At 43.5% G+C, this 12,865-nt stretch overlaps 1 protein-coding gene across 1 annotated transcript; it reads right to left on the bottom strand.

Moving 5' to 3' along the window:
• Positions 1-3,363: 3,363 nt before the first annotated feature.
• On the bottom strand, positions 3,364-12,865 carry LOC119550599 (paired box pox-neuro protein). Its single transcript, XM_037859414.1, has 5 exons — positions 12,599-12,865; positions 7,982-8,427; positions 7,049-7,189; positions 6,900-6,979; positions 3,364-4,673 (listed from the first exon to the last, which is right to left on the bottom strand). The coding sequence occupies exons 2-5, from the start codon at positions 7,992-7,994 to the stop codon at positions 3,621-3,623; spliced, it is 1,287 nt and encodes a 428-aa protein (XP_037715342.1). The 5' UTR covers positions 7,995-8,427; positions 12,599-12,865; the 3' UTR covers positions 3,364-3,620.

The raw sequence follows: 12,865 nt of genomic DNA, 5'->3' as shown, positions 1-12,865 counted from the left end.
CAACGCAAAATGTTTGAACCGAAAACTTTTAAAGTTCCACAAAGAAATGTTCGAAAGACCATTCCTCGTTTGTCGAAATAAAAGGTCCTTGATACTGACGCACCAAGCTCAGCTTTAAATGTGAACTAGTTACGTAGCTTTGTGGCTTCATAAGACCCGCTGTAAGATTTTTTTCCACGAGTGCTACATTTAAAAAAGACCTTAGTAAATTAATCAGTTTGCTAACACTTTATTCGAAATCAAATGAGATATTTGGGATATTTAATGATTTATTGGTATACCTTCTGCTAATTGATGACATCGCCCTATGCATTTCCGACAACATGAATTTTGAAGGTATTCTGAGCGAGAATTAATTCTTACCACAGCTAAGGATAATAAGAAAGAGTCGTATAACGAAGAAATCTAACTAAGTAGCAACTCTATCAACAAGTACCATACCCATATCTATGCTTTCCATCTCCATCATCGTAATCCAGAGAGTTTATCCGTAATTGAATGCCATTAATTGCGGTGCATGCTGCTGTCAAGCGATCACAATTACCATTACCATCCCCATCGGCGGGGCAAATCCATTCCAACCGCTCGGCGATTCCATTCCCAGCCCGATGTCGCCGCAATGTCAAACATTTGGATCTGCTAATCGCGTAAAACATAACACCATTACCGCCATAAAATAAATTTTCTGCCATAATATCTGTCGCGCGGAAGGGCCTCGAACGGCAAACGTCCACGACGACATCTTGTGTCCCATTCCGCGTCCGCATCCAAGTCCAATTTCCAATGCCCCAACTGGATTTTGATTTATGCCGAAATCGCAGAGGCGAGCGGGCAAAAACCGAAAACACAAATCAAACGCAAACAGCGCGACGAAACATTGCAACAATCCATGCCAGCTCTGCTCCGGCTTCTTGTGGCTCCTCCAGCTCCTTTTAGCTGCTCCAGCTCCGGCCCACAAATGCTGGCTAACAAGAGGAGCAACAGCGAGTTGGCCAGCAAAAAAGGCCAAAAGCGAGCGCGAAATCCAAACGCGAGCGGCGCGCGCGTTTTTTGCCGCGCCAAATGGACGCAGCAAAAACGCGTCTCTCTGCCTGCTCAGCCTCATTGATATTTCGAGCGCGAGCGTATAAAAATATTCTGTCGCGGCCGATCCCGAGATCCCGATGCCGATGCCGCTGCCACTGCCGCTGGCGATCCCGATTCCAATTCCGATTCTGATTCCAATCCTGGCCTGGCCTAAAAGTGTCGCCCGAGCGGGATCGTCGCTGCGATCAGCGATCAGCAGAAATCATCGTCATCATCATCATCGATCCGGCGATCCAGAGCCCTTCGTCTTTCGTCGAATGCACTGAGAGAAAAATTGATGCCTCTCCGACTTACCAGAAATATATATTTATTTCTTTAAAATAAGAACTACATTTTTCAAACTATCAAAATCATAATATGGTTATATTCGGTGTATCACAGAAATATCTACTTATCAATAGGTTATGGATGTCCAACCAGCTTTGTGTGGAAGAAATTTCATTAGCACCCCGAAATTTATATTTATGTTTGGGATTTAGATATGATTGTGTAATAATGTGGTTAGTTGATAAAGCAATTAAGTAAATAAACTTACTTAAGAAATGGTATAGGGTTTATAGTGTTTTAGCTTAAATTTCTTGTAGAGTACTGTTCTGATTTTGTTCCTTAAAAATAAGTACATTCCCATTTATATCTTTTAGGACAAGCCACATTTTCTTAAAAATCGCTCAGCCACGGATTACTTTAAGAACCCAACATCTGAAAATATCATAGCAATCATAAATTTCCTTAAAAAGAACCACTTTATAAATTAAGTTAACTAACTAAAAATACGTAGTCAAAGGCCCAAAGCTAGTACTACTCCCCTATGTAAGTCTAAGTTTTGTAAACTTAACTATCATCTTAAATAAATAAACAAAATCTTTTAGTTATCTTAGTGAATTTCAGCTAGTCTATGGTTGAAATGATATGATATGCAATATGTATAAAGACACGATCATATCATATCTTTTGTTAATAAATATGAGAATAATATGATTTTTTCTCCATGTGTCCAGTTTTTGCGTGATGCTCCCAGTGGCTGTCAGTCATAGTCATGCCAGGGCATTCCAATCTGGCCATGATCAGGAGGCTTCTTGTGCCGATTCCGAACTGATTCCGATTCCTTGGCATATTCAGCTGGCTGTGCATTCCTCGCCGTCAGTTTCCTTGCGCGCATCCTCAACGCCTTTTAGCATTGTTTATGAAGTGGAGTGGCAAGGAGCGGTATAGTATATGTGGCGATGCTGGTCATTGGCCAGGATACGGGGCAAGGGATACGGAATCGCGGCATGCACGTGATACAATTATGGCAGCGCGTTTTTTCGCATATTTTTTGCCCGCTTTGCATAATTTAGCTGCGCGCAATTGTCGCGGCAATTATTTTTAGCCACTGATTTATTGTTGGCATATTCAGAGTAGTGGTCTTGGGAAAGTTTCTCGCAACTTCACACCTTCGCCCAGGATGGCGATGCCGATAGCGATGCCGTGCTCCCCCGGGCACCTGCTTACGAATTCCACTCACATTGTCTGCCGCCACACCATGCCGATTCCGATTCCAATGCCATTTTCGCACTTCCACTCGCCACTCGGCAGTTGCGAGTTGCAGTTGGCAACCATTGTCGCCTCTTTCTGGGGGAACCTGCGATCGGTGCGCGACTGCCTCCGCGGGCGATCGATAGTTATGGTCGTGTCAGACATCCTGTAATTTCGCCATTCCCATCCCCATTTCCACTCCTCCTCCGGCGGCGTGTTGGCAACTTGTTGACACTTCATTGGCGCGCAAGTTAATTAAGAAGGAGAAGCGGCAGATACCGCCGACCACCGGCGTACTGGTGGAAAACACTTCATTTATCATCATTTAAATAGGTATCTCGGTACAAATTACACGAATTTCGAAGCAGAAAATTTTAAAAATTTTTATTTTATCATTTAGCGATCACATGTCCTCTCAAAATGGTTATTTTGTATATATTAACCTTATTGATTAACACTGAAAGCTTATTTTTCGGGAAATTTCGCACCTTAGTCTAAGTACCAAATTATGGGATCTAAAAATATGAAAAATTAATTTGATATAGTATCAACAATGTTCAAAGATAGTACCAAATGTATCAAATGCTAAAATGTTTCAGGTACAAACTACATCCTAAAATGCACTTCATGATAACTTATTTCTAGAATTTTTCCCTCCCCCAACCACAGAAGATATAAAACATTGTATTTACTCAGCATAAATACTCGGATTGTTTTATTTAAATATTTTATTATATAATAACCCCATTTCAACCCCATCATATTTGATGAAACATGAATTAATACAATTTCACGGTTAATTAAATCAAGCAATCGTTTCATTTCGAAAACATCATTATCAGAGATCCAGTTTTGGAGAGAAGAAAGTGGTTAGATCGTACAGCACTAGAAATTCCACTAGTTCGTATTCCACCTTTGATTAAGATGGTATTGGTTTCAGGGGCGTTTAGGATTATACTAAGTTGCTATATATACACAGATCAGAAACTGGGTCAGTGGCGCAGGTAGAGCCCGGGGATTTAGTTGACCACTTCCACGCTGCAGTCCTCCTCCTCCTGCTCCTCCTCTCCCTCGGCGGGATCCTCATCCTCTGGGACTTCCAGGGGAGGAGGCACTGGACTATCCTGGCTGCTTTCGCAGCTGGAACTTGACTCCAGGCACTCCAGTCGATTGCTGTCGAGTCGCAGTCGTTTCTCCGGCTTCTTGAGCAGTTCCTCGATGGAGTAGGGATTCCGCTTGCGACTGTGGCTAAGCGTTGATCCTGGAGAAGCCTCTGGAGCTGATCCTGCTCCATTTCCCCCACCAGAAGCGGTTAGTGAGAGCGCCGCTGGCGAGGATTTGCCGGAATCGCAATCGCTGAGTGCATCGCCGGCGGCACCGGGAGTCGAGAGATCGATGGAGCTCTCCGACTTGGTGAAGCCACCCAGGGTCGATGTGGAGGAGGCGGCCGCCGCTGCCATGGCATGGGGCAAGTAGCCGCCGGCATAGGGCAGAAACTGCCCTCCCGAAGCCGCCGCCTGAGCCTGAATGTGAGCCTGAGTGTAGTACAGCAGGGAGGGATTCCACAGCCAGTGCTTGTGCAGAGCAGAGTAGCTCAGATCCAGGCCAGAAACGCTGGGATTCAGCCCGTGGTTGTGGCCATGTCCCATGGTGGGCGGCATTTTGGGAGCGGGTTTGATGGGCATCTCGCCGGCGGAACTCATCATCAGCGCCGGTGGTTTTGCATAGCGAGCAACGGAGGGCGTGGCTGCCGCAGTGGGCGGGGCCACGGTCACCGGAGGGGGAGGAGCTTGGGGGCCATAGCCATTCGGTGGACCGCTGCCCGCCTGATGAGCCGCTGCCGCCGCCGCCGCCGCTGCTGCAGCTGCCGCATTCTGCTGACTGGAGGTCATCTCGTCCGTCCACAAACCGCTGTTGCGCAGAATCCGGTTGATGGAGCTGATCGAGGGCACCGAGCTGGGGTCGCAGACCCTCTGCTGCTGCAGCTGCTCGCGAATCTCCCACGCGAACATGCCGCTGTTCTCCTCCTTCAGCCGGATGATCTTCTTCACCACGGTGGGCGTGGCCACTTGCTGGAAGGAGAGAAAGATAAATGATTAAAATGAGTTCAGGATTAAATGAAAATTTAGAAAAACCCATCAAAACGCTGGCTTATACTAAAATTTATGGGTCTTTACATCCTGTGGATTTCAGTGAAAATATATTTTTGGGATTATACATTAAACCTTTTGTAACTTAAACATTTATGATCAATATGTAACTCACATAAATTAGTAAGCCTTTAGTTAAGTTTCGTCTGTAGGTTAAACTAAAAGTTGGATTTAAATTACACATTTCTTGGCCTAAAACCTATTCAAATATCTAAACATTTTCTAGTTCTAAAACCTACTTTTACCTAAAAATGCGGATGTAAAATCGACCCTTAATCTATCATGCATTTTTTCTACACCATAAAAAATGTGTCTCATAAAAATATTAGGTGTATTGCGTGACTACGTTTTATGGAGCAACATAACCCTCGGCAACATGCTTTTAACCCCTTTATTCTCAGGTGTCTCCACGATTAATTGCCGTGAAATTCAATTGTGCACTAAACTAAACCAAAGTGCACTTGCAACAATTGCAAAAGCTGACAGCGAACACGGCCACGCCCCTTTTCAGCTGTCATGTTCGCAGGGAGATTTGCATCGGACCCACATCGGTGTTGTACCTGCTTTTTGCATATGTTAATTTGTAAGAGTATTTCAAAGGACCTTCCTCCTTTTTTGCTGGCGCCCGCTTTTCACGTGTGACGCGGCAATTCATTAAAAATTCATAAATACGCCTAAGGGGGCTTATCGATGGGCATGGGGTTTTCGAGGGGTCGGAAGCCCCCCGGCGCAGCAAGCTTGCATGCCAGATCTTATCGGAAATCTACACGCGCGCTTACTTTTTGTAACCACTGTCCTTGCGCCCAACCAGCCCCGCCCCGCCCCCTTTTTCCATATGCCAAAGGGGAAAATGGGAAAATTGGGGGGAGGGGCAACTTCTTTATTGACCCACCGTAGGTGTTAAATGCGCGTTTTGTTCAGCGAGCGAGTGCAGAGCGCTTATTGAATCACCATGTAAGCGGGTGGGTAACCGATGGGGTGGGGGTTACCGCCGCTTACCTGGTACACTGTGCACTTGGTGGGCGGTGCAACTACCGTTAATTAGGCGTTCTGTTCCGTCGGCAAACATAGCACCTGAGCAAGTGTTTGCCTAGTCGAAGGGGAACCGAAATGGGGAGGATAGTTCCAGGGATTGAAATATGGAAATACCCCTTGAGGAAAGTCTTTAAGGACCTTTATGAACACATAATATCATAGATACGATAGAACTTAATGTTATTACAATAATAATTGTAGAAACTGTTAAACTTAATTCATTTAGATTGATTTATCACCTAAATGACTTAAAACGTAATATCTCTAAAATCACCAATGCATTATTTTTTTTTTCGGTTGGTCCTTACTGGTCCAAATATTCTCTACTTTAAGATAATTACCTGACACTTGGAAACCAATTAGAAAAATAATTATGAATTTAGGTATTGAATCATTTATGTCTTTATATGATCTCATATGTTTTTATACTTTGGTACCCTATTTTTCTCCGTTGGAAAAAATCAAAATAAATATTTATGTAGATATTCATAGTAGCTATGTGTTCTTGAGTATAACAAATATTTTTACAATACCCTTCCGAAAAGCGTTAACTACGGTGCGTATGGGTCGTGATTCGGTGTTATCGCGTGGCTGATTCCGTAACCCGGTGCAATCACCACTATCATCGTGCCATTGTCGTCACTTTTTGGGGCCGTGAAGCGAGCAGCGGCTTAAACGGTAGCAGCCACACTTGATTGGGCGTGCGAACTGGACAGGTGGCTCCATCCAGGCAGCCCTAGCCCACTTATTCCAGCCAGTTATCATCCTCGGGCAGGCGAGATTGATTTGCTGCGCTCTCTCCACTCGAAAACCCTGTCCCACTACCACTTCTCCTCCCACCTGCCACTCCCACGCGGCCATAAAAGCTGTCATCGAAATAAGAGAACATGTAAACTAGCTGCTGGTTACAATGCTTATCTGGGCTATCTGTTTCCGTGTATCTGTGATACTTTATGGATTTACTGCTGTGCGTTTGATTTTTATATAATCGTTTGTTGATTTCATGCACCACATCAGACCACATGTGGTTTCCCGTCCCCCCAGATCTGGTTTCCATCCCCAAGCCCATGGCTATTCCAAATCCCGTTCTGTTTCCATTCGGAATCCACTTACCTTAGTCTTGCTCCCGCCAATAGAACCCGGTCGAATGGAGCCCGTCTCATAGAACCGCGTCAATATTTTGGAAACGCAACCTACAAAAGGAGATCAGAAAGCAAAATGTTGTAGATAGAAGTTAAGAACTTAGTCTTTAGTGAACTCACCATGGGAAACCAGGAGCTGGCGGGATATATCACACGGCCTTACTCCGCACAGGGCCAAATCCACGATCCTGCGACGAACGCAGTCCGGCAGAGGGCGCCCATTCACAAACACTCCACCCAATTGGTTGACACCGGCTTGACCTAAAAGGATCAAAAGAGATATTTTTTAGATTTTAGTACTTAGTATTTATCTTGGTAGCTTTGACCCTGGCAAATGATAGTCCCTGCTCCTCATTTAAAAATCACATTTAAGATCATGCGGTTCTTCTGTACAATAATATCTCAAAAATCTGGTAGTTCAAGGAACAGTAAAAAATTACATAGAAATACTGTATAGGTAAAATCCATTTCATGTTCATATCAAAATTTAAGCCTTTTATACTTATAATTATACTTATAGGTATACCTTTTCCAATAAAAAACTAATAAATTTTAGAATTCATGTAAAAAGTTGTATTTATCTTTGTTGGTTGACTCTGTAAAACCTCTCCTTAGAGTCGAATAAATTTAAATAAACATTAACTTTGTTAACTTAAACATCTAAAGCCTACACAAATATTTAGAGTAAAAGTTAGCCAGACAAATATTTAAGGTATATGGACCATAAACCATATAATATGGTTGGAATCACAAGTCCTAAGCTTCTCAATAAAGCGGACAAAGCCGGAAAGATTTACAATATACACACGCGTCTGAGCTAAATAGCCGTAGTTTGGCAACCGCCCTGTTGACTTTGCTAATCTCATCTTAACCTTCCCCAACTGTCGATCGTAAACAAAGGCGGCAAAAGTGCGCCAGTAATAACCGTGGGTCTATATAGTAAGTATTCGGGTAGTCGGAAGGTAGAGAAATGGGGGACTTGGGATAGGGGACTGGAGATCGCATCTGGCGCTTTTGTTTAATTTCCTTTCGGAGTTCATTAGCGGGACTCACCTGTATGCGGCATGGCTGAAATGTGATCAACAATTCAATTCAATCCAATCCAATTCAATCCGAATGTGATTCGATACGATCCGATTCGATCGGTAGTCGCTCGCAGTCGCTTAGCCTCCGTAAAGTATTTTGGTTTATTTGCTGATGGTTGTTTGTTTTTAGTTTTTATTTTGTCTTTCGTCCCGTTGCTGCGGCTGCTGCTTAGTTAATCGCTGAATTTTAATCAAATTTCAAGCAAGAACGTCATAAAAACGCTTTGATGGATGTCGTCGTGGTCGCCGGGCTATTAGGATGCTCAGTTTCAGAGCTGAATGCTTGGCTCTTGGATGCTGGCGGCCCACTCCCCGAAGACTTTTTACGGCTTCCACGAAATCGGACGGCGTCCAGGCCGGGCCAGAACCGATCCAATACGATCCGATCCAAGTGCCGAGCTGAACAGTGAAAATCTAGTAAGGAAAATACATAAAACTTAATTATTTTATAAAACTACGCGGCTGGGAGTTTAATGTGCAGTGGTTTATGTGCCCAATGGCCATGTCCGCCGGTGACCACTGACCACTGACCAGTGACCAGTGACCAGTGCCAGGGAGTATCTCAAATTAGCTGCTTATCAGGCACATTCCCGGCGCAGCGTGAACTGCTGGCCCATTATCGAGAAACTCCCCCCACCGCACCATTTGAGCCAGGTCTTAAATGGTATATAGCATACCTAGTACGCCTAACTATAGAGTATGCAAATGCCAGGGGTAACAATTAAAATGAATTTTGGCCAATTGCTCATTTCGTTAAATATGCAACCGAAAGCCGAAAGAGATATGCAAATGGGCTTTCAGCACCACCGACTTGCGGCCGGTGGTTTCCGCTTCCTGTTTTCCCTCTACCGTTTCTATTTTATTATATTTTGTGTTTTTTTTTGGCCAGGATTTGGGCCTGTCGCCAGCCTGTCAGAGGCATGAAAACGCGCTGAAGAACCGTATAAATCAAAAACTGTAACTGCCACCGACCGCCAAAGGGTCCACACTTTGTCATGGCCATGTTATTATTATGGAATTCACATTAGATTTAATTGCCGAGCCCGGAGTCCTTAGCCCTTGCCACTTTTCAGCTCATAAAACCACTGAAATGCGCGTGCTAAGCCACCGAACCACCGCACGCACCACATACTCCCCCTTTGAAGTTTGAGTTGGATAAAAAAAAAAACAGAACAGAACGAGAAAACCGAAAAAAGAACTCGAAATTAAGTTGTTCATTAGGTTTTTTGGCCCTCCTCAGTCTCAGTCTCAGTTTCAGTTTTTGTTTTTTTTTTGTTACCCTACCGCTCACCGCGAACGGGAAACTCGTGCTGGCCGTTAAGGCCATAAAGTTCGCAGTTGGACTGGCCCCAGGCCAAGATTTGGCCGACAGCGCGATAAGGATTCCATTCCATCGGCTTGGTACTTTGTAGAAAGTGAAATAGACATTCCGGCCAAATCCAATTTCGGCCGCACTGAAAGGGTTAATTTCCCCGCTGGCGTGCTGCTCGCCCATTTCGCTGGAATGGTTTTGGCCCAATCGAGGCCAGTGAGCAGTCAAAACTAAATAGTTCCGGACAGGTGCCAACCCCTAGAAGTTGTTCCCTTCCAACCATGTTTTTGGGTTCCTTTCTGCTTGAGAAATACAATGAAGCCACCATATTAACCTTACAGTTATATTAATCAAAACCAGAAATGGAACTCTTTTTATAGTTTAGATGAGATTCAAATCAACTAGAACCAACTGAGGTTATAAACCAAGGGCTAAACCTTATGTCACTTGCTTATGTTTGACTAACTGAATGGATATGTTTGAAAAAATAATAACAACCAGTCAGTTTTCTAAAATGTAAGCTAGGTTCATATGGCCTTAACTATGAAATAACCAGGTAGTGATCCAAGGTGTATGGTACTTAACGAAAGTGTAAAGAATCCCCTTTTATTTGTACAGACCTTATAAAATGTAAATGCGTAGCAAAGGTTTTTTCAGAGCTTTAACTGCCACAAATTTAATTTTAGAAATGATCTTCGAGCTTAATGGCGAGTTATATATAGAGTGGTGGCTAATCCAGGCCATATTCGAGAACCCCTTTCAGGTTTTAAGGGGGAAGAACAAGCCGATATATATATATCCCTCAAGTGCTACCGATTTCTCCATGGAGTTCCACTCGTAAGTCTCAATTAGCTTCGTGCACATGTCAGGCGGAACAGACATAAAAACCGATAGAAATTAGTTAAACATTCAATAATTTAAATTCGTGCGATTACCGAAAGTGGAACCGACAGGTTGGCCGAGCTTCTGTTTCGGATTTGGATGCGGATCGAAGCGCTCTCCTGTCCCTTTCTTTTTTTTCTATTTCGAGACCCCCGCGGATCGGAGCGATCGAAGCCAGATCGAACCGGGGCATTAACAGCCGCTAATTAAAATAAAACAAGGAAGAACGCTATAGTCGAGTACCTCGACTATCAGATACCCGTTACTCAGCTAAAGGGATTAAAGGGAAATGGAGATATGCAAGCAGCAAAGCGAGATTTAAATGCGCCACCTACCGGCGGAAGACAGATTTAAGCATTGTGGGCGTTAGGGTAGGCGTGGCAAATTTTTTTTTGGATCAATCGATAGGCATTGACGAGACCAATACATTTCCGTTAAAATTTTTAATCTAGCATAAAAATTGTGGGCGCCACAGGCTTGGGCGGTTTGTGGGCTTGTGGGCGTGGCATATTCGCATACCAAACTTGCGCTGCGTACAAGGCTACGGAATCTAAATCTGAAATCCCAATACTCTATCTTTGATAGTTTCCGAGATATCCGCGTTCATATTTACGATTTTTTGAAGTTTGTAGGCGGTTTGTGGGCGTTAAAGTGGGCGTGGCAAACTTTTTTTTGGGTCAATCGATAGGTATTGATGAGAACAATTCATTTCAGTTTAAATTTTTACTCTAGCATCAAAACTGTAGAAGCCACAGTTTTGGGCGGTTTGTGGGCGTTAGAGTGGGCGTGGCACTCTACTGAAACAAACTTGCGCTGCGTAAGAAGCTCAGGAATCTGCTCGCCAAATCTCAATAGCCTAGCTCTCATAGTTTCCAAGATCTCAGCGTTCATCCGGACAGACGGACAGACGGACAGACGGACAGACGGACATGGCTAGATCGACTCGGCTAGTGATCCTGATCAAGAATATATATACTTTATGGGGTCGGAAACGCTTCCTTCTGCCTGTTACATACTTTCCGACGAATCTAGTATACCCTTTTACTCTACGAGTAACGGGTATAAAAATTATAATAAAACGTACGCTTCACCATTTGAATATGATTAGCTCGCTCTTTCTGGACCACGCTTAAGTAAGTTGTCCGGCGGCTCGTTGGCTTAGAAAGCTCCCAAATCAATGAGCCATAATGGTATAATGGCAGCCAGAAAAGACGGCATGACAAAGAATTAATTAGCATACGGTTTTTGACTTTTGTCGCTCGCCGGACTCGTGGGAAAACTAAAGTCCGGGCCCAAACGGCAGTCATCGATCTGCCAAACGATCGATTTGGCCGCTTCAAATGACTTATCTCGGTCCGGCGGAAGTTCAATTGGCCGGGGTTTTGCATTGCAAATTCGATCGGCCATCCGGTGGCATCTTCATCTACCACTTCATTCACAATATGAATATTGGACAGGCAATATTGAATGGAGTTCGTTCCGTTCCGACTTAATCCGTTAGATCAGATCGTCGTTCGTTAAGAAATAAGAAAAAAGCAGATAGGTAAGGGGGCTAAGGGAACTTGAGACCGATGTGTTGAACACGATAAGCAAATATCGTTATTAAAGCCTTTCAAAAAATGCCGCAACCTGCTCGGGAGCGACTCGATTTAATGATTTAGTTGTTGAGAAAGCAAATTATGCGCAAACAAATTGATTACGATCGTTTATGGTGGCCATTATAGGCAGGTCGATCGATGCGGCTGGGTCTTAATTAAGTCGCCGATAAGTCATCGTCGTTAGCTTTTGTCAAGTTTTGGAATAATACTGAATACAGGGGCTTAGCTGGTCAAAATATGTCTGGATTTGAAAAGCAGTGTGTGTTCCCCTAACCAAGTTCAAGTGCAGCAATGGCATTACAGCTTATCTGGTGTTGAATAGAAAACTAGATAACACATCTGCCGGAAAATCACCTCTGCAAAGATATAAGCTAAAAGCCTTTTCAGTGAACAAATAAAGCTAAAATATATTTTTCATGACCGGAAACATTTATAAGTCACTCTGCCAGATGATACAACAGTTTAACCTCCACATAGTTTAACATGCAGACGAGAAAACGGACCTAAGATTCGTTTTAGAACTGAATCTTTTTAAAACTAATCAAATATTCTATTCACGTTTCTTAAATTAGAATCACGCAATATTGTCCAAAGCTAGCATTCTTTGAAAAAGTTGTACGATCTTTAAAATTTCTTGTCGAGTCCCCATTTGTACCATAAGGGTAATAAAAAATTGAATGATTGTAACTTGGCATCTTAAGATAAATCCTTAGAGCTAGATAAAGCACTGCTACTCAGAATAAATTTCACATACAAGACAATGCTTAAGTCTATGTTTTAAAGGACTGCTTACCTTAATCTTGGAACACTTGATTCGCCGGCTATCCACAAACTTGGCTACAACTGATTTTGGATCCTTTGAGCACTTGAGCACTACACTTTCCGCTCGAGTTTTGCATGCACAGTGGGCTTATCCCGCGGATATTGGCCGATTACTCAGTTCAGTGGCGCGACGGCAGATGATTCTTATTTGCCTGATGGGTTTTCTTGTTTCTTTCTTATTCGTGGAGAGTTTGCGACGCGACGCACCTTGTCACTCGACCGTCAAAAATTCGACTAA

The sequence above is a fragment of the Drosophila subpulchrella genome, chromosome 2R, assembly GCF_014743375.2.
Source record: "Drosophila subpulchrella strain 33 F10 #4 breed RU33 chromosome 2R, RU_Dsub_v1.1 Primary Assembly, whole genome shotgun sequence".
NCBI classification, from domain to species: domain Eukaryota; kingdom Metazoa; phylum Arthropoda; class Insecta; order Diptera; family Drosophilidae; genus Drosophila; species Drosophila subpulchrella.
This window is presented reverse-complemented; position numbering and strand designations above follow the sequence as displayed.